The sequence below is a fragment of the Camelus bactrianus genome, chromosome 5 (genome assembly GCF_048773025.1).
Source record: "Camelus bactrianus isolate YW-2024 breed Bactrian camel chromosome 5, ASM4877302v1, whole genome shotgun sequence".
Classification (NCBI taxonomy): Eukaryota; Metazoa; Chordata; class Mammalia; order Artiodactyla; family Camelidae; genus Camelus; species Camelus bactrianus.
Genome location: NC_133543.1, coordinates 29,439,118 through 29,465,710, shown reverse-complemented (window position 1 = coordinate 29,465,710; position 26,593 = coordinate 29,439,118). Strand labels below are relative to the sequence as shown.

The 26,593-nt window shown below is 34.3% G+C and overlaps 1 protein-coding gene across 1 annotated transcript in view; it reads left to right on the top strand.

The window, feature by feature from the left end:
• LRP1B (LDL receptor related protein 1B) overlaps positions 1-26,593 on the top strand; it is a 1,597,029-nt gene that overhangs the window by 742,613 nt on the left and 827,823 nt on the right. Inside the window, exons 6-7 of the mRNA XM_074363587.1 lie at positions 7,466-7,723; positions 23,551-23,713. Coding sequence (XP_074219688.1) covers positions 7,466-7,723; positions 23,551-23,713 — 421 coding nt within the window. The remainder of the gene's footprint in view (positions 1-7,465; positions 7,724-23,550; positions 23,714-26,593) is intronic.

The window sequence follows — 26,593 nt, the reverse complement described above, 5'->3', positions numbered from 1 at the left end:
CTCATCATCTTCTCTTAAAACTGATTCTACTTTATATCCTGTTTCTTTATAACATCACCTTTCTCCCTATCACCCAAATCTCAGATTTCCACATATTCCTTGACTCCGCATTCCTTATTGTCCACATAAAAGAGTCATTACAATTTAGAACTTTGACTTTATAATGCCAACCAACCTCTACTTGGGAACACACCGCCACCCATTTTAGGTTCTTATTACCTATTTTCTGAGAACTTAAAATAACATTTCGCTGTTCTGTAATCCAGATATCCAATACCTGTGTCCACAAGTTTTTTTTTTTAAATAATAATCTTGGGTTACTTTCTTTATAATTGAAAATATGAATACACAACTCTGCTTACACATGTGAAATCTAGTATGTTCCTGAACCTCTGAGGATTTTCTGTGGCTTACATTCTCCTAAAGGCCTTTGCTTCCAAGAGAAATGTTGGCACATAGGACCATTCTTTCCTTCTGTACCGCATCAGTCTAAACAGGAACAAAAATACCTTTTCTTTTATCCAACTCCTTTCTAGCCTCATTCCAGAATACTACCACCAAAGCAATGTATAAATAAGACTTTACATACTACCTTCCCACCTAATGTGAGTTAGATTACACCATTTTAAAAGTAAAAGCAAATACAGTTTAAAAAGTTAAATGGGAAACTTCTCTGTCCCACTATATTCTCCTTGCCCATACAGCATCCTATGTATTATTTCTCAGTTATTCTTCAAGCATATTTCTGCTCATTGTACTCCTTTTCCAAAATTTATACTGGCTTTCCACTGTTTAACCAAAATTAAAAATACGTCTATCATCTTGACAGTCAGTGACCTGTGCAGTGTTTCCTCAGCCTACTACAAGCTCTGTAAGTTTGAATCCAGTCCTTTTAACTTAGTAGCTGTGTCATCTTATGCAAGTTTCTTAAACTCTAAATAACTTAGTTCTCTTATCTGTAAAATCTGGATAATATTAGCAGCTGATTCATAGAGATGTTGTCAGTGTACAGTAAACCAATAATTATGAAGCATGTATTGCAGTGTCTGACTCCTAAAATATGCTCAGAGGGGCCGAGCTACTGTTACCATTGTGAATGTCCTCCACCACTCATGCATGGTGTACACTCAGGAAATTGAAAAACTGTGGTCAGTATCCTACCAACATATCTTAGTCTCCCCCACATCTGGGCTTGTGTCAAAGCTCTGTCTCACCTGACATTCTTTTTCTGTTTTTTTTTTTGTTTGTTTCTTTATTTGTTTTACAATTTTCTTCTCTTTTTGTAACCTCTGTATGTTCAATTCCTTTTCTTCCATTAAGGCAAAGCTGAAATCAAATGTCATCACCATACAGCAGCTTCTAACTCTACTAAACAGATACGACTTTGTCCGTTTGTGCTGCTGTAACAAAATTCCACAGACTGGATGATTTACAACTAAGAGAAATGTATTTCTCACTGTTCTAGAGGCTGAAGGCCTGACATCAGGGTGCCAGCATGGTCTTCTGAGTCACAGACATAATGTATCTTCATGTGGCACAGGGAGAGCTCTTTTATAAGGCACTAATCCCATTAATAAGGGTCCCACCTTCATGACTGACAGAACCACCTGACCCCCCAATACCGTCATCTTTGGGGGTTAGCGTTTCAACATATGAACTTGGGAGACACAAACATTCAGACCATAGCAAGATATAGCTAACCATTCGTTGGAACTCTTATTACTATACATCTTCTACTCATTACCAAACCTGACTTAAAAAATATAGAGCTTTGTGTGTATATATATATATATATGTTAATTTTTCTATTAGATTATATTTTTCTTGAAGGCAGACTATCCTACTAATCCCCATCAGATACTAGTCGAATGCCTTATATCTATAAATACTAAAAAATAAAATAAAAAATACATTCATTTTCATTCAATTAATAATGCAACATAAATGCATTATGACAATAAAAGGTAGTGCTAAGATAAATTATAGTATAGTTGCTGTAATTACATTTTCTTCCTTAGCCCAGTACTGTTTTTAATGCACTTTAATGTTTCCACATTTGATTCATATTTTATTTTCTCTTGTATAAAATATGATAAAATAATTTCCTTTGACATATGGCACAATGTGTACTTGGTGTAAATATCATTCAGTTCAGTGAAGAGATTTTTTCATTAACAAAATGGTTGAAAAAGATGGAGAAACAAATTTGGCCAAATATTTTCAGAAATGAAAATATTTCAACCCTATTATCCTTTTTTTACTTATATGATTAACTTTATCCACATTTTTACTTTAGTTTGGTTAACTTTGATCTATAATTCATTGTATGATTTGAGTAATGCTTTTTTATCTTCTTTAAAACTAAATAATTCCTCTTAAAATTTCATATTCAACTTTTTGTTCTTCGCATATTTTTGAAAGCTTTTTTAAAAATTTGGTCTTTGCACAAATTGCTCTTGATTTTGTTTCATATAGTTATAGTTCACTTCTATGAGGAATTGGGTAATTTTTGTTGCAAGTTGTCAGTTTTCTTACTCATTTCTAACTTGCTGTTTTTCTTATTTTCAAGGACTCTATGCAATTTGTATATGATAAATTAAATAAAAATGTTAAAATTTTTCTTTCAATTATTTTAAGCTTGTATTGGTTGAAAATCAATTCTTTCGGCTATATGGATTACAGTTTTCCCTTTTCTCACACTTCAGTCCTACTTTGACTCTTTATTTTATAGACTTTATATGGAAGTTACTATTTTGCCCTTTTGTCCAATTGAACCTCAGATTCTTTTTTTTTTTTTTTTTTGTCTTTGACACAGCAAGCATTGAGGTGCATCTGCTGAACTTGGTTCAATGGAGATAATTGCTCACAATTACAGGATTAATTAAAGGAAATTTGAACACAGTATAACTAGATAGCACATATATTTATATATGTATGTATGCATACATATTTATTATATACATAATATTTATTAGGTTTATATTTACTTATAAGTATCTGAATCCATAATTCCAATTACTTGAAAGGAAACTGGCTGAATTTTATATTCTTAGAATTGAAAGAAAAAATACAAAGTTTAAATGAAACCTTAAAAATGTTTCACTCTGAAAACTTATTTAGCATCAACTATGTCAAAATCATGTTACAAAATCATTAGTACATTTTTAGTATACTCTTGGTATGTTTGGAAGCATATGGTTATAATGGCTTGGAATTTTAATAGTTATTTTTATCAATTTAGGCAAATGAGATTTTTCATGTTTCTAAGTTTCTCTTTTAAATTCACAGTTTTCAAATCAGTTTTCAAAATTGTGGCACTGATTAATATAACATAGATGATAGGAAAAATCACTTTCTAATTATACGCATCTCTATAATTGTTTGGAAGTAAAAAATACTTTTTTTGCTGTTGACGTACGGGGAGTCGTGATGAGGACAGGGATAATTTTCCTCCTCTAAGATGAATCGGTTGGCAGCCTGTTGTAGAAGTTTGTTAAATCTAAGTCTCGAGTCTCTGAGTTAGAATATTGACTGAGTGTTTTCTTGTGTTTCAGTGTCTTCTATGCAGAAAGTTAATATTTATTACTTCTAATAAAGTGTTGATGTAGATATTCCTTTGACTGGAACTATCTGATGCCTTTCTAACTGATCCTTTGGGGAAACTGTTTCCTAACTCTAAGTGTGGCATCTGATAAGAGCATTGCATGCATTCTGATCAGTCTTTTATCTTCATTACCCAAACTAATGATGGTCTTCAATTGGCATATAGTAACTCATGGTGATAATGCCCACTAGAGATCAATTCAGTGCAGGTAGAGGCAGAGTCCCTTTTCTAGGCCAATGCCAGCTTTCATCATGAAGCAGAAAAAAGAAAACAATTTATATCCTTTGTCCTTAAAGATTTTTGTGGGTTCTAGTGTTTCAGTAGAATCTCCCACCCCCATATCAGGCCTTACGTTTTATTTGTCTGAAGAGGGAAATCATAATTAGCGGAGACACATGAATAATACTTCAGTAAAGCACATCACAGCTAACATTGTAAGTGTCCTTCCTTCAGTATGTCATCTGAATTTTTAAAGTCACCATTATTATATCAAACTGCAACAGATTATGAAGCACCGGAATTTTTCTTTATTGGTTTTCTGTTTGTTTGAATCTTTAAATCAGTGGTCAGTATGTTTTGCATTAAAATAAGCAACTGATTCACTTAAAAAGAAACTACAAAAATCAAATAGGTCGATTATTTGTATCAAGTAAGCATTGCCTGTGTTGACCATTAATTCATTTCTATCTCAGTTTCTTAAGGGAATCTCAGTGCTCCTCCGTATTCCAGCCTCTCTTCATAGAATGCTTATGACATACTGACACTTACTGACTAGTAGCCCATTTAGAAATTGTCTACATCTGGACTTCTTATAAGTGTGGCAGTAGAGGTTCATTTTTGAATGAGAGTCAGTGGCACTGAAGGCCATTTCAGTTGGCAAATGAAGACAGTAAGGACTGACATTAGTGTCAGTCTATCTTTGTTAATCTGATAACACAGCCATCTAAGACCTTGTCATAACCTGAGAAATTCATGAGTCAACAGGTTTCAAGAGTGCCCCAGTCAACTGGAAAACAAACAGAACTAGCAGTGTTGAAAAGAGACCAAGTCTAGACTCCAACTTAGGAATGGCAAGGACAAATATTATGTGATTCAGAATGGCTTTTAAGAGATTGAGGGAGAAGCCAAGTGGCTAACCAAGCTCAGACATAGTCACCTGACAAGGCTGTGTTAAGCAGAGACAGTTCACAATTTTACTGATGCCTCTGAGAGTACTCTTCGTTGTGGAAATAGTATGTCTGAGACTTCTTTTTTGTTGGTTTATATCAAGCAGTCCTGGAGAAGTCAGTTTTCCATAGGGAAGAAACTGTTGGACTAATTAGTTTGTCATCTCACTGAGACTTTTATTTTTGTTTATTTTCATTTGTTTTGTTGGTTTAAGTCAAACACTTTTAGTGTTTTTTTCTGAAAGCAGGGAAGAATCCTATGGCTTGATTGAAGAAATTTCTTAGGATTAAAAATTCAAATACTCGTGGAAGGCCTTGGAATGTATTTTAGAGCAGACATTTTAAGCCTGCGAGGGAAGACCCAAAATCGTCTTCACTGGGGAGCTCTTCTATCTGAACGAAACATAAGGAGCCTGATATCCCTGCTTCCACCGGAAATGATGAGCACCATTAGAGAATACATTCAAAATGTTAGGTATTTCCTTATATTAGTTAGTCATAGTATGTATATTTGCTGTTGTCTACCTTTACAGTGCTCAGTGTCTGTTTCTTGAATGATCAAGTAATGTTTATGAAGTTTTCTGAATAGATGGTATTTCTCTGGATTCCATGCATAGGTTAAGAAAACCAAGTTATTTTGTAACATTTCACAGGAAGTTTCTAAAGTATATTACTATATGCAAGAGTTCTGCGTGTCCTTTTCATTTATTCTGAAAATTTGTATTGAATGACTGCCCAGACTTTTTCTAAACGCTAGAGATACAGCAGCAGAAGTAGAAAAGTTATAAGTCAGACAAGTAAATAAGATATATACAGTGTTTGGTAGTGGTAAGTGAAAAAGTAGGGAAGTATACAGAGAATATAGGGGTTTGCAGGTGGTAGTGGTGGTTTTTAACAAAATTAAGTGGTAGGATATGTCTTCACCAGAAAGATGACATCCAAATAATACTCAAGAGGCGATGAGCAAGTCAAGTTTCTGATGTTATGGGGGATGGTTATTCTAGAAAGAAGGAAGAGCCTCTGAGATGGCAGCCTACCTACCTTGTTTACAGAACAGTGAGACGCCCAGTGTGTGAGGAGTAAGATAAACAAGAGTGAAGTAAGAGTAGTAAGGAGATGAAGGAAATGAGGTCAAACAGTAAAGAGAATACACATCAGGTAGGGCTTTATAGACCATCATAAAGGCTCTGACTTTGTTTGACATGGAAACCCTTTGAGCAGAAGACTTACTTGATCTGTCTTAACACTTACAGATGTAATTCGCTATTGTGTTAAGATGGACTTAAGCTGTGGAGGACATAGACGGAAGCAGAGAAACCAGTTAGAAGTCTGTTGTACTGATCTGGCTGAGAGGTGATGGCAGCCTAGGACAGGATAGTAGTGGCAGTCGCTGAGAAGTGGTAAAATCCCCGTTACGTTTGACTTCGGGAGAGATTCGTTGACATTGAATGTAGGGCAGGAAAAAAGAGGAGTTGAAGATCTCAAAAATGTTCCTAGTGAGCACAAAAGCTACCCTGAGTATGATTGTATAGCTAAATCCTTTCAACATTAACTTTATATGGAATTTTATTGTTAACTTTACATATTAAAATGTATTGAGATTCTCATCAATTAGTATGTATTTGTCAAAAACTCACCAGTCCTAACACACCCACCAATCCTAAATATGATGCATTGTTCAAAGCAGTACTGTTGAACAAGCCCCTTTTACCTCTAGAATCTTATTTTCCTTACTATAGAGAAGAAATGTGGAAGGAAGTGGCTTAGTAAGCATAATCTAGTCCCTACGGGAATGTGTGATTGTTTGACTCCTGGGGTCAGTCAAGGAGCCAACGAGGCTGAGACCACAGGTGCTCTTTGTATGAGCCTGTGAGCTTTACAGGTTCCGCTCCAGAGAATCTATTTCTGACCTCATACATCGAACCTCAAAAAAGCATGCCTTTGCTCCCAAGGGAAGTCTGTGAACCTATGCAGAGAGGTCAGTCCAGATCCATCATCATTGCTAGAAAAACAGCTCACAGCATTTCCTTTATTTACCAAAAATGAAAGTAAATAGCATTGTCCTCACACTCAGATAACACATTATGACTAAGGAAATAAAAGATACAAATGCTCGGTGGACCATGTTGTCCTTAAAGAAGTGAGAAGTATTTAGTTACTAAAGCATACATCGGTTATTAATAAATACTTTTTGCAAGCAATTTTTAAACTTTTTAAAATACATTCAAATATAGGAATAATGAACTCATCTACAAAACAGAAACATATTTGCTTCCAGACATACTAAATAATTTTATGGTTACTGGGGGAAAGGGAGTAGGAAGGGATTTTGAGATTTGCAAATGTTAACCACTATATATAAAAATGGATAAAAAACAAATTTCTTCTGTATAGCACAGGGAATTATATTCAGTATCTTGTAATAACCTTCAATGAATAAAGAATATGAAAATGAATATATGTATATATATACATATATGTGCATGACTGGGACATTATGCTGTACACCAGAAATTGACTCATGGTAACTGACTGTACTTCAATAAAAAAAATACATATATAGGAATAACGTTCAGTGTCATGCAGAATTGTGAAATATGCATATATAGGAATAACTAACAATGTCATTCAAAATTGTTTTAAAAAAGTGACTCTCTTTTACTAAACTCACTTTCCTCTTTATGTTTTATTCCAGAGCCTACGGATAGGCCACCTATGTTGTTAATTGCAAATTCTCAAACAATTGAGGTTTTCTATCTTAATGGAAGTAAAATGGCAACCCTGAGCTCAGTCAACGGAAAAGAAATTCATACTCTGGATTTTATTTACAGTGAAGATGTGATTTGTTGGATTGAATCAAGAGAATCTTCAAATCAGCTCAAATGTATCCAGATGACAAAAACAGAAAGATTAACAGATGAATGGGCAATCAATATTCTTCAGTCCTTCTACAGTAAGTATTTTAATTTATATTACACATCACCATTTAAGGATTTCATTTACAGACCGGTAGACAGGATTCATAGATTTTCTAGCATAACTAATGGGTTTTGAAAAGTTATATATGCAAATATGAATGCACTTACATAAATGTGTCCCCTGCGTGTTTTGCACATGCACACACATACACGTAGCGTTTCACTGTTTATGTAAGCAACAAATTGAAGAGTTAGTTTTAATTCTTTCTGTAATGCTTATTACAGTATCACCTAGACGAGAACTGTGATTTTTCACTGAATGATAGTTCACAATGTGATAATGAAGGTGGGATTTAAAAAGAAAATAACAAGAAACAAGAAATAGAGTTGATAATTATAAGCTTGTCAACTACAGTGTTTGTTAAAATATCTTGAAAAGTATTAGGTTTATGCTACTTGGTAGCAACTACTTGTGCTTGTTGACTTTTTTCCTAGTAAATCAGAGTTTTTATACATCATATTCCAAAAAAGTAATTTGTAATTTATTATTCACTTGATTTCTCATGTCGGAAATTCACAAACTAGTAACTGTCCTTCCTGCATATCACAGTGTTACATACACACATTCTCCATGCCTCTCTCTCTCTTTTTCTCTTTTTTCTACTCTGCACCCTTCCCACGGAAGAATATAAAAATTTATTTGTGCTTGCCAGGGGAAACTGCAAGATGTGTCCGTTTATTTTATGCTTTATTTAGAGAAAAAAAAACTTATTCTGACAACTGCTACTAACATAAAAATTGGTAGAGAAATGAATAAAATGTGCAGTCAAGTTAGAAGGATATAAAGAGTGCTAAGGCAGGATAAATGTAGTTTTCAGATGTAGAATGGTGATTTGAATTCAGTAATCATATTTTGTTAATGTTTGTAGTATACAATTAAAGGAATTGGTTATTAATCCTTATAAAAGGTAAGGAAATAGTACTACGTAATGTTTGATAACTGCGATTAGATTAGATCTGTGGCAAAGATTATTAAAAGTGGAATACAAAGTTAAACAGAAATAAATGTTTAATACATAAAATACAATATTTTGAAGATCTTAAATATATGTTTTTCAAACAGATTGTTTTTAGTAAATCTAGGGTTGGTCAAGCAACTGTACATTAGCATTTTTGTAGAAAATTTATAACTTAGATTGCATGTGATTTATAAAATTGTTATAAAGCAATTCTTGGCAAATCTAGAAAAATAAAGAGATTGATGCTTTTTAGGTGATTCACTAAAATGAATAGAGCATTCATTTTGAACTAAACATAACTGCCATGGAAATATTTTAATTAGAATAAATAATTTTTGGTGAAGTCAGTTTCAAGCCATGCAATTTCAGTCACTTTAGAAAAAAGTGATTAAATGTGTGGAAGTAATTCAATGATGAGAATGGGACAGAGGTGTAAGCAGGGCTCAGCTCCTCTGTCATTGCTTGTAAACCACGTGTTTTATCAACGTGTCACAGAACAGCTTCTGATGGATATGTTGATCTCTGCATTCGTCATGACAATGTGTGAGTTAATAATGAAGTTTAGATATTCCTTGCATGTATAATTACATCAAATCTCTGTTGCACCATGTAAGCAAAAATAATGCACTGAAGTGATGGAAGTATGCCTGAATACATGTCAGTCTCCACTGTTGCAGAGAGTATCTTTAGCTTCTCCCTCCTCATTATCTTTAGATTCTTTTCTCTAAATTTACCTGAAAACATTCTTTTTTGAAAAAATATTTTTAAAATTTCTAATGATTACTATGAGGAGAAAATTAATCACTGTAGGTCAAACTGACTTGAGTTTAAAAACTTATGCAATATATTAGTGAACGTTACTATTGTAATATTAAAATATTGATTGCATATCATCTCATTGGATACCTACCATATCTCTGTGGGGTGTGCAGGAGAGATAGATTCTTTCTGTTTCATAATAGATAAAATTTTAACTACAGAACTGATGTATTAGACAATACTGAATGGATAAAATGAAGGCAGAGATGGCACTTCTAAATACTGTGTTCTTTCTTCTGCACTAGAAAGGCAGATAGATTCCCTTCAGAGAATTTCCCAAATCTATTACAAATAATCATATGTACAACTTATTGAAAGTGCTAAATGGCTGTGTGCAATAGGGAGGCATTATTTTTCCCCTTGTGCTAAAGTGAAAATTAAGAATGAGAAACTAGGCAGCAGCACAGAGCTGGTACTGACTATAGGTTTGAGCAGGGTCAGACTTCATGGCTTTTGCTACACCGCGCTGTCCCAGTGGGTCTCAATATATTTTTCATTTTAGAGAGCCAAAATAATTGGGCACACTAACGTTAGTAATGGTGACTCTCAGAGGCAGTCTACGTGGGAGAGAGGTGTAAGAATCTTGGAAGAGGGTAGACAAGGTGACTTGCTGAAAGCTGTGTCATCTAGAAAACCCCAACAAATGATTCTGATACAGTCACCTAAGGAGAAGTACTTTTAATATTGAAAATCATGCCTGAGCAATGTCGTGAGAGAATGAAGAAGACTGATAATAATATGCTGAATACATTATATTGACAAAGGAACATTGGGGAAAATTTCTAGAGATTTTATTTCATATTGAGTTTTACTCTTCTTTTTTATGGATGCTTGATATTTACTCAAGTATTTTTGCTTGAAACTTGCATACTTTAAAGAAAATTTTGGTATTAAGTGTTTTGTAAGCAAAATTAGTTCTCCTGGTATTTATGCAAAGTACATTTACAGCAACTAATTATTTCCCCCCAATTTTTCTTGGAGAGTGCTGTGGTAGAGACACACATACCCCAAATCAGCAAAAGTGATGGGATTCCTAACAGTAGGATGCCCAACTGTTTCCTCAGGACAAAACTCACAGAGATGATTGACTTTGATAAGAATATTTTCAGGGTATATCCCTTATTAAGGAAGATGATTGAAGACCACAGTGTCCTCTCCCAGGTGTATAGTAGACACATCCCTTCTAAGTAGGATTCTTCAATATTCTGCAAAATTTGAGTATCACTCTTAGGATTCTAGTATAGACTTAAGAAGCTTGTCTTGATCCATTAATGAGCTGAGCTCCAGTCTAGCAGAGCATGCCAGGCAGAAAACAAAAAGATTGCTTATTCTTTATACACTTTGCTTTTGGATTAACCCCATTCACTGGCTTTTATCTTCCTTTTATTTTGCCTGTTTCGATATCAACCTTCGCTCATTTTCCATTTTGAACCTCTGCCTAGATCCACTAAATTAAATCCTTGAGTGGATAATTTTTGAATTCTAATACTTTACGTATGTCTTTTATCAATCTTCCTTCTTAATCATGAGTTAACAATTCTCTAATAATCATGTAATATTAATAGATGGCATTTACTATTTATTTTGTGCATTAAAAATTCTACACTTAGACCTCTTTGCCACCACATGAATTGTAGATATGTGTAGTGTATGTAATAGTTCATAGATAAGACAATGAGCTTCAATGTATGAAATAAATTTTTTAAGTTAAGAAACCTTGATCTCTTAATAGATACTAAGCAATGACCTTTCGTAATTATGAAATAGTCCTTACTTACTCCAGCGCAGCCTAGGAATATCATAGTCTTGAGTGTTTCACAAGCATCCTCTATTAAGTTATGACCAGACAACAATGATCAGGCTGTGTCCCTATGGTAAATACAAATGTAGTCTTTGGACGAAATAATCAACCGGTAATAGTAGAAGTGCTAGTCTTAAACAGTCTCAGCTCATAGTGAGTCTTTGTACTTAAAAAGATGATTATAGAACCTGGCAGCAATACTCTCAGACTACACAGTATCACATAATGGTGTAGAAATCATCGTAGAAACTTGGCATAGTTTATTCACAAGGCATATGCTTCACTATTGCATTCTTAGGAATTTTCCTCTACAGTCATCTTTCTCTATCTGATTGGTGAAACATCATTCACGTTGCTTTAATTTGCCTTTCTGTGAGTACTAGCGTAGCTGCCCACTCCAGTGTGAACTTAGATGTCCACCTCAATCTCTCCAACTCTGCTAGAGCGGTCATGATGTTCCATTACCTAAAATCCAAATACAAAATTTTTAGTACCTTCCCATTTATCTCAAGATAAAATGAAACTTCATTATATGGCTTCTCTGGGAGGCCTCCACCTTGCCTCTCCCTACTCAAATCATATGTTGCACCTAAAAAAAAGTACTAACACTTCATTTAATGCACTTTATTTTCTTATTTCCATGTGTTCTGGTTCTTCACCACAGACCATAGATTGTCATTTCCTATAACCAAGCATCTCTTATTCATTCTTTAAGGTATCATATCCTTTCCAAAAGTTTTCCAGTTGAATTTAGCAGCCCTTCCTATGTGACCCTTGGACATCATAGTCAAATGTATTATGTTTTAACTGTGTATTTACCTGTCGGTTTCCCAAATAAAGGGTGACAACTCTAAGTTAAGGATGTGTGTTTTATTCATCTTCAAATCAGATTTTAGCAAAATGCCTATTTATTCTAGAATAAATGTTGGTTGAGCAAACCAAGGTAACAAAGGATGAGGAGTGGAGAGTTAGAGGGGACAAGGTTAGAACCAACTTCTGGAGAGACCATGCCAAATCATTACTAGGGACATTTAGAAAACCAGTCTGCATTATGACTAAGTATGATCTGATCTGAGTCTAGAAAATAGCCTCACATGGTAATCTTGGCGTCCTTGTGATTACCAGATTTGTTGACCACTAGCTTTTATTTGGCTCAATCTCTGACTTCCCCAGGGTCAGGAAATGTGCCTATAGATTTTATTTTGGGATCTAACCTTAATGACAAAGGAAACAACTTGATCAGAATCATTCCAGGTCTCCCCACCCCCAAGGCAGTGGTAACTAAATAGTACTAGAGCCAAAGCTGTTAAAATAGAGGGCAATTAATTCTTAGTGCAGAAATCAAACAGAACAACATAGCTTGAATTTTAACCCTTTTCCTCCTCTCAGTCTGATTGAGCTTTTTCTTAGAAAAGAGCTTCGATTATCTTACATTTAGTTTCTTGGGTGTATAAAATAGTGGATGTGCTTCCCATCCCAATCCTATACATTTAGTTATTATCAAGAACCCAGCTGCTTTGGGGATAAGAAGTAAAGAGCAGAGTCAGGATGTTCTTTGTATCTCTCAACCTCTGAGAAACTATGGTAGCTACCTCCAACTGAGACACTCATGCAATGAATTCTTCACCAGAGATAAACTATATTCAGCAATTGACCAGTTTGGGTCCTAGCGTTTCACTAGAGAAAGATCAGACATTGGTCAGTGCCTAGCTGAGAGACGCTGAAGAAGAAGAAATGGTGATGACCATCCTAATCTTATAAATTAATGAAATTTTGTATTAAATAAGATAAAAATGGAATAATATTTTACAATCGAGATTTCCCATTCCTACCCCCCCCCAAAAGTTGCATTGTTGTTGTTTTGGCTATTTAGAATCCAGACTTTTTGATCAGCATATCTTGTGGACATCTGAATTTTGCAGGAAAAAAAAATGTGACTATACTAACTAGTTTTACATTATTCCCGAAGAAACATCTGTGAAGATTCCAAACCACATGCTCCATATACTAAGAATACTGTAACTATTTATTCTCAGAGATAACTTTTATTAACTGCTGTTTGATTATGAAAATACATGTTTCATTAAACTCTTTATACTTCTTAGAAGCTTCTCATCTTTTATTTAGCAAATTTATGTAAAAACTTAAAAATAACTTTTTCTGAGATATAATTGCTGTATGTGTGTGTGTCTGTGTGAAGCTAGTTATTACAGTGCATTCTTGCTGGGATCTGGAATTTTAACAAAGTGATCTGACCACCCACTGAGAGCTAAAAAAAAAAAAAAAGGCAGTTAATATCAGCAGAGATTTTGATCTGAGAGCACATAGGTAGAGAACTTACAGAATTTCCTGCATGATACCATATGCTCAATATGGTAGGCATTGGTATTAAATTATTCCTTACTTTTTACATTAACATTTGATGAATTTATACTTTGACATAAGTAACCTATTCTAATTGACAATTGGTACACAACCTTAAAAGGCTGTCTGGGTGCCTAGTTAAAAAGAAAAGCAAACATTTTTTTAAAACTCTAGAGTACTCTGTTCCTCTATAAATTGATCTTTACTGTCAGTTTAGTTGCCAGGCTGCAAATAACTCAATTACTATTTTAGTGTCATTTGGCAACATACTTGAAATTCATCAAAGCAGAAATTAGAGATGTGCTAAGCTTCAATTATTCATATTCAGTTTTCTATGAATTTGATAAAATATATTTTATACGTACACTGGATACAAATACACCCCCCCTCCAAATTTTGTTTTTTGCCATACAGGATTTTTAAATCATTATTCTCACAGTATTTTTGTCTAGATTCACATTTCTATTTGTTGTATTAATGGATTTTAATTATTAAAATGAGAATGTCTTGATGATACCATCACAGTACCATATACCACATAGAACATAATATTTAGCAGGTTTACTTAATCTACCAGTCTGCAACTTGAAAGAAAAGGTGATCTTTTCATCATGAATAACTCCTGAAGTATATTTGAAATCCATGATATTTACTTAATGAAAGTAATGTTTCTATTTTGGTAAACTTTATCTTGGCAGAAGAAAGAAGGAAGTGAGGGAAAAGGAGAAAACAGATGGAAAAAAGGAGAGACTACTTTTGTTGCAAGTAGCCTAGTAAAATAACTTCTGATTTAATACGTATTTGATAAATTTGATTATTTTCTTTTTAGGTATAATATTGTAATTACTTATCTTCCTTCTTTCTTTTCATTTTATTTTACATTATCTTAAGGGATTTATGCCAAGTAAAAACAAACATTTTCTTCTCGTATTTCTTCACCATTGGAAGACTTTAATCTTGTAAAGACATTTATAAGATTTTAAGCACTTATCATCAAATCTAAAGACAGTGAGCTGTAGGAGCCAAATTAAGCAAGATAACACAACTGGCATATATAGCATTCCAGTTTTTGATTAAGGTTTGTTTTTTTTTTTCCAGGCTATAACATCTTGTGATTTGTAGATTTGTTTTAGCACTAAGTTTTGTATTTCCCTCACCACAATATTTGGGGTGAGTTGATACGGTCCTAGCTGAGTCATTAACTAACTGTGTGACTGTATACAAACAAATAATTTTAAAATAAAAGAACTTGTTCACAGAATTGCTGGAATCCCTCCCAGATCTAAGCCTACTTTCCCGTTCCATTCCTTTCCGTTTGCTTTTCTTATTCTGCAGGGATATGTGTGTGTGTGTGTGTGTGTGTGTGTGTGTGTGTTCCTCCCATTTACTTCTTTTTTTTTCTCCCACCTAATCACTCACAGTAGATACATCTTAATCATTGTATAGTATATTTTCTAAAATACATTCCTTGGGACACCAGTTTTCTGAAACATTCTTGGAAGAAAATGAGTTCATCATTGTCACATGAGTTTAGGAAATTCTGCATCTGTATAATGTTATTGGAGATTTATACATACATTAGCCTATTAAATATTATGAAGGGTCCTTCAGTAAAGTACCTATTTTACTTTGTTTAATCCAAGATTTCCTTTACTTGAGTACTGAACACTTTATTGGTATTTTTATATGTGTGTCTGTGAGTGCATTTTTGTGAGTGCTTGTTTCTAAGGATGTGGTATGAATGTGTGTATATGTCTAATACATATTAACAACCCAAATATCTAGTGTTTTATGTTACCCACTTTGAGAAATACTGTTTTAGAGGTCTTAAGGAAAATCACTCAGATTGGATTCTCCCATCACTTTTTAATATATTCACTTTCTCTGAGCTAAACCTGTAAAGCTGTGTATGTACAGAGAGTTACAGAGATGGTAACAACAATCTTCTAGCTATTTATTCTCAAGAGCCCAACAACTTTTAGTTTGTACCCAGAGGGTTATGAGAGTTATGGGAGCACATGCCCTGAGACTCTGGTGACAAAACCAGAGACTGTTTCAGTATTGTAGTTTAGAGGCATTAGATATGCAACAAAGATTTGGTCTCCTGTGAAGTTCATGCCAGAAAAGAGCCTAGCTAAAACATGAATTGTAGTTGAGGGTGGTAACAGAGTGTATTCTGTTTATTTATTTTCTTTTTATTGAAGTATAGTCAGTTACAGTGTGTCAATTTCTGGTGTACAGCACAATGTCATATACATACATACATTCATTTTCATATTCTTTTTCATCAAAGGTCATTGTGAGATACTGAATATAGTTCCCTGTGCTATACAGAAGAAATTTGTTTTTTAGTCTATTTTTGTATATAGTGGCTAACATTTGCAGCTCTCAAAAAGAAGAGTGTATTCTGGAACTCACTTAGAAATGCAGCCAGTGTCAAGTAACTTCAATTTAATTACAACAATTTTTCCATGAGCTAGACAAGAGTACGGTGACAGAACCTCTCAATGGTCCAAGAATGGTGTCAAATGATGAGATGGAGAACGATTTTTTAAATGTTAATGAAATAGGTTTCTAGATTCAAAAATTACATATTGTGTTGAAGACACATTAACAGGTATTCCAGTTGTTAGAAAGGCAGAATTTTGTAGTGTAGCCCTGATAATTTTCTGAGTACCCCACAAAACATAGAAAGACTAAACCTGAGGTCTGTGGAATTCCCTTCGCTTTCATTCTGTGCTTTTCAAATAACTTTTCAAATTTGGTTTCTCAGATACCGTAATTCTAGGAAGGAATTTGTTAGGATGGCATCTTTTAGTAATCGTGTCACTGGAAAATTCTATCAGTAGTTGTAAATTAACATTCTGTGAATTGGCATTCTGGTTGATACATTAGTCTCCTGGGAGTCTGGAAAGCAAGAAATAATTTCCCAAAGCCTGATAATCTTTTGGTGAGGAGCTCAAATAGGTTTCCTGGAATTGCAAATCTAATGATGAGGTCTGTGCTTAAAATACTCTGTCTTTATCATCTTAATGACAACATTTACTTGGTAAAATAATATAACGTCTCTTGGCAATTTTTGTTATTTTAATGTGAGAATTAATCTGTATTGTTTTATCTCCCTGTTTTAAGATATTATTAAAGAAGATGTATCTATCCACGTATATATGTGTGTGTATATTAAGTATAATTATTTAGTCCAGTTTCACTTAAAAAAAAAAAAAAAAGCCAGCAGTTACAGTATATTTCCAAAACTGAATGGTGGAGGTCTACATACTACTAATTAACAATGAGACTAATTTTCCAACAAATCTGTGATTTAAAGCATGCCCCCAGCTGTACTAGAGAGTGTTATTACCCTTGAGATGTTCACACAAAAAAAAACCCAGTAATATTTCTATAACCAAAGAAGATTCGATTTTTAGTTTTATGTTGTTAGGAGATACTTTTTGTTCATTGAAAATAACAACAGCAACAAAACCTTGTGGCTTGGTGGAACAGTTCAACTTGTCAGAACTGGTGAGAATAACTTCTTATCCAGATGAAATACCTCACTTGGCCTTAAGACTTAGTTTGGTTGTTTGTGTTGTTTATTTAAAAATATATTGCTAATTTGTTTGGAATCAAACTTTTCTGTCAAATTTTTCTGACATCAGAGTATCGGTCCAGATTCTGAGCAGTGAACAGAAATCTCACTGTTTGAATCAGGAAGTACTTTAATACAGCGTGCTCTTTAACTTGTTGGATGAGACAAATCGGAGAGCTTCCTAGACGGTGCCTTGGGAATGGCCTCCAGAATAACACTGAGCTTTAGGAGCTACTGTCTCTAAGGTCTTTACTACAGCCAGCTGGAATCAAGGACCCACGACTGCTGCTGCTGCCGCTGCCACCTCCAGATACTCTGGAAACTGGAGACGGGTCATCCACAGCTGCCATCCAGGGACCAGGAAGCTTGCGTTGAAGCCATGGCCACTGTTGCTGGTACCCACACCCTTATCACCCAGGATGCTGAATGGTAGACACTGAAACACTACTCCAAGCGAACATGTTACCAGCCATCACGCTTGCCAGTCCAAAAAGTTAAAACGAACAAGAAAATAGCTCCACTCTCACTTCTGCTTCCAAAATTCAGAGTGCACATCATTTAGCATCCAAAATTTTTGCCTCAAGTTTGTGTGGAAAATGTAGATTTAAGATTTCCAATCTCTCCTAATGGACAAAAGATAGAATGAGATTAGTGGAGCCAATTTTGAGTATCCACCAAAATTTTTTTTTGTATCTTTGTCAAGAATCATTAATATCAATTCTTTCTTACTAGGAATTCCTTTTTGCTTTCTCTTTGTTACTTATAAGTTCAGAAACAGCAGTATAGAAACTGGTTGTTGCCGTGTTTTGTTCTCCTTTGGGAATTAAAAAAAAAAAAATCTCCCGCTGAAGCGGCCACTTTGTGTATGCATGTATATGTGTGTTTGTGTTTGTGCATGTGTGTGAATAGTTCTCGTCACGTTACTTTCATTCACAGTACATCACAGTGTGGTTTCTCTGATTTTGTATCTTTCCTTGGAGTCATCAGTTCACTTAAACAAAAGACTCCCGTGTATTCTCCAAGGTGCCCCATTAGACCTGATCTATTGTTTGTCTCTCATCAAGTAATTTCAGAAACTCTTCAAGTATTTCATCATCCTTTATAGACATCAAAGAGTCATGTCTGGCAGAAAGAAAGATGGCATTTGGATTTAAAGGAGTGCATTATAGTTGTAATTATTTATGCAGGTTTCCCTTGGCAATTATATCAGGTATTAGATAATTTGTGCAAAAGACGTTTGTTCCTAAAATGCAGATAATTGAGGCAGTATGCTCATGATGTATGAATTATGCAAATAATCATCTCAATGTTACATTCAATTCTGTATGTTTAGTCTGAGCTTTCGTTTTGAGTCTCTCAGTTAATGTCTTCCACCCCATGTCAATGGGATGATATGCACACAATTTACATGGGACATCAAGGTAATTATTTTGATAAATTCAAGCTGAATCATCTGTGCTTTCTAAAGTTTTTATCTTGAATTATGGGAATTCAGTTTATTTTTTATAGTTCATATTGAATATACTTGATTTATTTGTAAGCATCATTATATAATGTTAAAAGTATTGAAAAATGATTCTAGCCACACATACAACAAATACTTAGAATTTTTTATTGAAACTTTAACAAGAAGCATTACTTTATGATTAATAATATTGATATTTTAGATTGGTTAGAGATGAAGTTGTATTAGCATATGAAAACCAAAGTTTTAAAAATACGTATTTTTCATTTTTATTTCTATTGCCTGAGTAGACTGCCCTAGAAGAATGTTGCTAAGGTTTATGTCAGAGAATGTTTGCTTCTGGTTTCTTCTAGGAGGTTTATAGGGCCTTGTCTTATATTTAAGTCTTTAAGCCTTTTCGAGTTTATTTTTGTGTATGGTATGAGGGAGTGTTCTAACTTCATTGACTTACAGGGGCAGCTGTCCAGTTTTCCCAACACCACTTGCTGAAGAGACTGTCTTTTCTCTGTTGTATAATCTTGCCTCCTTTGTCAAAGATGAATTAACTGTAGGTCTGTGGGCTTATTTCTGGGCTGTCTATTCTGTTCCATTGAGCCATATCTGTTTTTGTGCCAGTACCACACTGTTCTGATTACTGTAGCTCTATAGTTTTGTCTCAAGTCTTGGAGGGTTTTTCTTCCAGCTTCATTCTTTTTCTTCAATATTTCTTTGGCAGTTCTGGGTCTTTTGTGATTATATATAAATTTTAGGATTACTTGTTGTCTCCTTGAGAAATGTCCCAGGTAATTTGATAAGGATCACATTAAATCTGTAGATTGCCTTGGACAGTGTGGCCATTCTAACAATATTAATTCTTCCAATCTAAGAGCATTGGATATCTTTCCATTTCTTTCAGTCATCTGTAATTTCCTTCATCAGTGTTTTGTAGTTCTCCATGTTATGTCTTTCACTTCCTTGGTCAGATTTATTCCTAAGTGTTTATTTGAGGGTGCAATTTTAAAAGGGATTGTTTCTTTACTTTCTTTTCCTGATATTTCATTGTTTGTGTAAAGAAATACAACTGATTTCTGTATGTTAATCTTGTATCCTGCTACCTCACCGAATTCTTTAATCATCTCTAGTAGTTTTTGTGTGGAGCTTTTAGGATTTTCTATGTATAGTATCATGTCATCCACATACAGTGACAATTTTACCTCTTCTCTTCCAATTTGGATCCCTTTTTGTTTATTTTTCTTACCTGATTGCTGTGGCTAAGACTTCCAAGACTACGTTGAATTGGACCTAATTAAACTTAAAAAGCTTTTGCACAGCAAAGGATACCATAAGTAAAACAAAACAACAACCTACAGAATGGGAGAAAATATTTGCAAATGATGTGACTGACAAAGGTTTAATTTCCAGAATATATAAACAGCTCATACAAGTTAATAACAACAACAACAAAAAAACCCAATCCAAAAATGGGCCAAAGACCTAAACAAGCAGTTCTCCAGTGAAGACATACAAATGGCCAATAGGCATATGAAAAAATGCTCAGTATGGCTAATTATCAGAGAAGTGCAAATCAGAACTGCAATGAGGTATCACTGTCACCTCACACTAGTCAGGATGGCCATTATTCAGAAGTCCACAAATAATAAATGCTGAAAAGGGTGTGGAGAAAAGGGAACCATCTACACTGCTGGTGGTAATGTAGTTTGGCACAGCCATTATAGAAACCAGTATAGAGATTCCTTAAAAAAACTAAAAATAGACTTATCGTATAATCCAGCAATCCCACTCCTGGGCATATATCTGGAGGGAGCTCTAATTAAAAAAGGTACATACACCCCAATGTTTATAGCAGCACTACATATAAGAGCCAAGACATGGAAGCAATGTAAATGTCTATCAACAGATGACTGGATAAAGAGGTTGTGGTATATTTATACAATGGAACACTACTCAGCCATAAAAAAGAATAAAATAATGCCATTTGCAGCAACAGTGATGGACCTTGTGATTGTCATTCTAAGTGAAGTAAGCCAGAAAGAGAAAGAAAAATACCATATATCACTTACATGTGGAATCTAAAAAAACAGACACAAATGAACTTATTTACAAAGTGGAAACAGACTTGCAGACATAGTAAACAGTCTTATGGTTGCTAGCAGGAAAAGGGGTATGAAGGGATACATTTGGGAGTTCAAGATTTGCAAATATTAACTACTATATATAAAAAAGATAAAATCAAATTTATTTTGTATAGCACAGTGAACTATAATCAATATCTTGTTATAATCTTTAATGAAAAGAATATGAAAATGAATGTATGTGTGTATATGTATGACTGGGACATTGTGCTGTACACTAGAGATTGACACAGTGTAACTTACTGTATGTCAATTTAAAAAAAAAGTAAAGAAATTCTGAGTTCCCATAAAGTAGCCATTTCAAAGGAGCAGTGAGGGAAAAATCCTGGTGACTTTGGCTTAAAGATTGAATAAAAGGCAACTAGAGAAATATAAGAACAGGAACATGTTTAATTTCTTTTCCTAGTAACAGTAAAGTAATAAGGATCTTACTAAAAATGTAGAGACTTTTTTGTAATGTCACAGAATTACTAGTTACCTTCAGCAATTTCCTATGAACTTTGTTATATGTCATCAAAATGGAAATGAAATCCTGAATCTGTTGTCTAGAAAATTCACCTCTCTCTTAAAATGTTCAAATCATTTTAGTTAATTTATTTACTTCTGTCTATCTATCGACTTGTTTACTTGAACTTTTTTGTTTGATTGCTTTAATTCTCCAATCTTAATAAAAGTCACACTAAAAGGAGACAGAAACTTCAAATATAGGGAAAGGAAACAAAACCAATTCCCATAGTTACTAAGTGTCTGGCTAATTATCAGTTTCTTTAGTGAGACCTTTCTGCTTCAAACTAGGATGGCTGTTAACAATACCTATTGTTTCAGTAGCAGAGAATCTTTCTGCAAGGAACCAGCTTGGAAAGAAGGTGTGAATGTTGTCAAACAGCTCTTTTGTCTGAAATTACAATTACATAGACTAAACCAGCTGCATGCCTAGCATGAGAGATGGGTCATTGAATGGACTTTGGCACATACTTTATCTGAACTCTAGGTATTTGAAAAGACATTTGAAACAGTGGGTTCTGTTCTCTAGCTGATAGAATAATACAAAAAGACGGAAAAACAAAGCAAAGTATACATCGCCACATGTCTGGAGACAGAGAAATAGTTCAGATTTTTAAAACTCCTGGCTGCTGAACTGGTCCTTATAATTTGTGGAACATTTAAATGCTTATGTTTCCACAAAATCTGTAATTCAGAAATGAAACTATAATTGATGGGCTGAAAATCTGTATCCAGTGAATTGCAGTATCTACTTTCTGCTTGTCCTTGTAGGAATTGCTAGAAAGTCCCGCAAAATTGCTGCTTTCCCTACCTTGCTTTGACAGTATATATACCATTACGAACGTAATGATCACACACACATCTATGTTTGTCTTTCTGTTGAGAGGTTATCAGTTCACTGTAGCAACATGCTACTAAGAAAGTTCTGAAGCATAGGGTAGGAAGAATATTTAGGTTCAGATTGAAGAAGGAAACTACTTAGTGAACCATAGATCCATAGTAAGTTAAAACAAGGAAGTATCAAATTATAATTTCTAATAGATAAAAATACAACTGTCATAAAATTCATGAATGAATATGAACCAGAAATGTATTTATGACATCACTGTGGGAACCAGCCCAATATTAATAATCTAAGAACATTAATGAAATGCATAATTATAGGCATTAAAAAAAAGAATGTTTAAATGAGATTTATACTTTGGTATTAAAATGATCAGTGGCTCACAGGCTAGGAAATAGTAACCTTTGGCATTATTCTTTCTGTTAGAGAAATACCAACCATTTAGCATGAAATTTCAGTGTATAGTTCTGATTAAGTAGAAAATACTCGTCAAAAACATACATTCCTCTAGAGCCGCCCTATCCATATGAGTCTCTAGCTTCCTACATTGTTTTAAATTTAAATTGAATTAATTAAAATGAAATACGATAAAAGATTCAGTTTTCCAGTCACACTAGCCATAAGTTAGGTGTTCACTAGACACAGTTGGTTAGTCATTACTTCATTAAACAACATAGACATAGGATATTTCCATCATTGTAAAAAGTATTATTCAATAGCACTCTTCTCCAGAATTATCGGTTGTTGAGCAGTCCTGTTTTACAGTCCCTACACATGCCATCAAAAGAGTGCATCGCCTCTTCTTTTGCTTTATTTCCAAGTATTTGATATTTCTTGTAAATAAAATGATATACAGCTCTCCTTTTCCACTCTTCCTTTTAAAAAAAAATAGAAGATCTGAAAATAAAGGTTTACCTTTAGTTCATGAAAAATATTTACTCCTCTATTTACTAAAGCATTTAGCTGTCATTGAACCCGTTACACCCGTTGGGTTAAATGAACCATTTTGGACAAATGCAAAAAACTAGGAGAAATATTTTGTTGTAAATACCTATTCTTTAGGATTTAGAAACTCTTTTCCCTTTTGTCTAAGCCATCCTCAGTCCTTCGGTAGTAAAAAGAAAGATATCAAGAGGTAGTCATTATTTTACAGAATAATTAAACACTTATTTTGGCATAGCAAGAAATTGTCTTTGCAGTTTTCATCCTAAAACTACCTATACTTTTGAAATATCCTCTGTGGTGATTTGGGCAGACTTATGTACTCTTTGGCTTATAATACTGGATTTGCTCCTGTGATTCAGTGGTTTTGTGTGTTTATTTTTCAGATGTGCAACAAATGGCAATTGACTGGCTCACGAGAAATCTCTATTTTGTGGACCATGTCAGTGACCGGATCTTTGTTTGTAATTACAACGGGTCTGTATGTGTCACCCTGATTGATCTGGAGCTTCAGAATCCGAAGGCGATAGCAGTTGACCCCATAGCAGGGTAAGAAATTCTTCTTTATTTCGTTTGATCTGACATGGTTTCCATTGGAAAAAAGGAGAAAACAACAGAATCTGATGAAAGTTGTGGAATATGAGACAACAGGCTTAAAAACAATTTTTTTTAATGTTGATTTGAACAACTACATTGCAGGAAAAAAAAAAAACAAACTAAGCAGGAGCTGAGGAATACCAGTTCCTTCACACATCAGTATTGCAGGGCTAACCTGAGATGCAGGCATCCTGCTACTCTCCCAAGAAATGCTTTGAGGTCACCAGAAAAGAGCATCAGCGTGATTTTAGGTTAAAGAGAGGAAGCTCTAAGTTACTCAAGACTTTAAGTTAAGCAGTGGGCCTTGTAGTTTGTAAACTTCAAAAACGCTACTTGAAAGATGGACAATTAGCAAACGTAGGTCCAACCCAACATGTAGGACTTATAAAAGGGGCATAATCCATGTTCAGAGGTATTCATTAAACATTAAGGTTGTCTTTGTTGGTTAATACCAATTTGTTTTTCTCTAACTGCTGATAAGTAGACACTATATTATCATGGAGTAACTGAATTAATCATCAGAATCCATCTTCACTTTTTCTTTGACTTTCCAATTTTGCAAGCTGATTAACTGGTTGAAAGGAGGCCTTCACTGAACTTCTTTTAGCTAATAGACTCATTTGTCTTTTCTTAGTATTTCACATTTTGTCAAAATATAGGTGTACATGTTTAAATTTCCAGTAACTTTGTTCATATAATTAGAAAATTAATACAGGAATTATGCTCTGATTTTACACTGTGGTATTATTGGGGGAGGGCACAAATGTATAAAGTTTTATACATTCAGTGTTTGCCGGTAACTTTTTGGAAAGGATCCTCTCAAATTAATGACACAGTGAACAACTTTAGATGGAAAGCTGGTGTCTTTTCAGATGTAGGTTGTAGCAAAGATTTGAAAGCTCAAATTTTATCTGTGTCATTGTTTTAATCGTCCCCAGGCAGTTAGGCTGAAATGTCTGGTGGAACGTATCCTAAACTGCCATAAGCCTCCATTCAATAAGTGGGAAAATATTTACTGAAGAAACAGCTGTCATCCATATGTGGACTTTTGTCACTCTTTACTTAAAGTCTGATTGAATATTAAGATGCATCATCACAATGGTTCTGGTTTTGACAAGAACAGCTTGCACGTAAGAACTTTGCTAGGAAGGCTGTGTAATATAATTCTTGAGTGCAGCTCTATTTGTATTTGCAGCAGATGGTTACTTGACTCAATCTTGACTGCAGTGATGCTTCAGAAGACATTAGTAAGAGAAGTTGTATTTAAACTGATTTGTTTGGGTGTTGGGTAAGGGTAGTAAGGAAGAATTGGAAATGTACAAATGCGTTAACAACATTCTTTTGGCGTTCTGTTTAGATATATTTGCTTGCGTGCTTTTCCCTGGATATGGTAACTGAATTTAAAATTAGCCTTTAGACAGTCTTGTCTGCCAAAAATGCTAAGAGGTGAAGCGATTGTGAGTCTCCCCTCTTTCTACCACTCTTATCGTCCCCTTTCTTAAAAACAAAGATCCAGAGACCCTTTTCAAATAAAACTGCCAGTCTGAAATATAATACATGTGAACACTGTATCCCTTTCTGAACAGCAACATATTTTATGTTCTCAAGCTTCCTTTTTCTCCCTGTCATTACATGAAAGAACCATATTTTGTCATTTCTGTCAAAGGAATTAGGAGTAGAAAACCCCCACGTTGTTTGCACTTATTCTCTGCTGGATTCCTTTGGGCCTAGTAACTGTTTAAATGTAATTTTGTCATGTATCATTTATCACAATAGTTTCATTGGAGTTTTTCTGAGTTTGCTCTATCTCTCTAGCATGGTTTTTCAACCATGAATTGTAGAAATCAGAGAAGGAAAAGCTCTGCTCTTTATAAATGTGATCCTGTTAATAATAGAACATTTTAAAAATAACCTATTTTTCTCTTAATATCAGAAATTTGGCTAGGGTTAGCGTGATGCTGTCTAGGAAAAACCCAGCAGGCTTTTTCTTTAACTTTTACTTTTTTGGCAGCTCAAGACTAATATGAATAGTTGAGGCGAGAACAACTCTGCATGACCTACTGAAGGAGAAATGTGCCACTAGTGAGATTTCTCCTACCTTTTCCTAATTATATGGGGTGATATTTCTTTGGCTCTGTCTGCTACAACTTCAGTTCAGAAAACATCAGAATGTCTTAAAAGTCTGACCTAACTCTTAGAGCTTGACCTTAATGGGTATGGAAATTTGCCTTACCTCTCCAAAGCCTACATTGAAAAAATAGTTTTTTACTTGACTATACTTTAAACTTTACTTTTCTCAACCTCCTATTCCCTTTTTATCTAAGAATGTTACATCATTATCATCATTCTAAAATGTTTAAATTGATTTTTTTAGTTCTTCACTGGTTAAATAGATAGATGTATTTTTCTCTCGATTCTCAGTATGACTTGGACCAGACTTCAGTCTAGATTGGCCAGGAAGAGATTGTTTATGAAACAATGTTTGTTTATTCATCTTCTTGACTTTTTTTCGATGTTAACGTTGACTCATTAACTCAGGCTATTTTTCTAGAGGTGCTTCTTGAGATTTTCTTCTTCCTTTCAAACTTTAGCAATATTTTCTTCCAATGGTTCCTTGAAGAAATTTCTAAAATTAGTTCTGTGGAATCATTAGAATTTGAAAGTAGCATAGAGAGCACAGTCCAGCAATGTCAAAAATAGCTTTTCTGGTAGCACTTATTAGAGCTTTGCTTGTTTGAAGGCTAAGAGTTTGATCTGGAGTCACTCTCCCTGGCATCAAACCTTGGCAACAGCAGTTACTAGCTGTGTGATGTTGGGTGCCTCTTTGTTCCT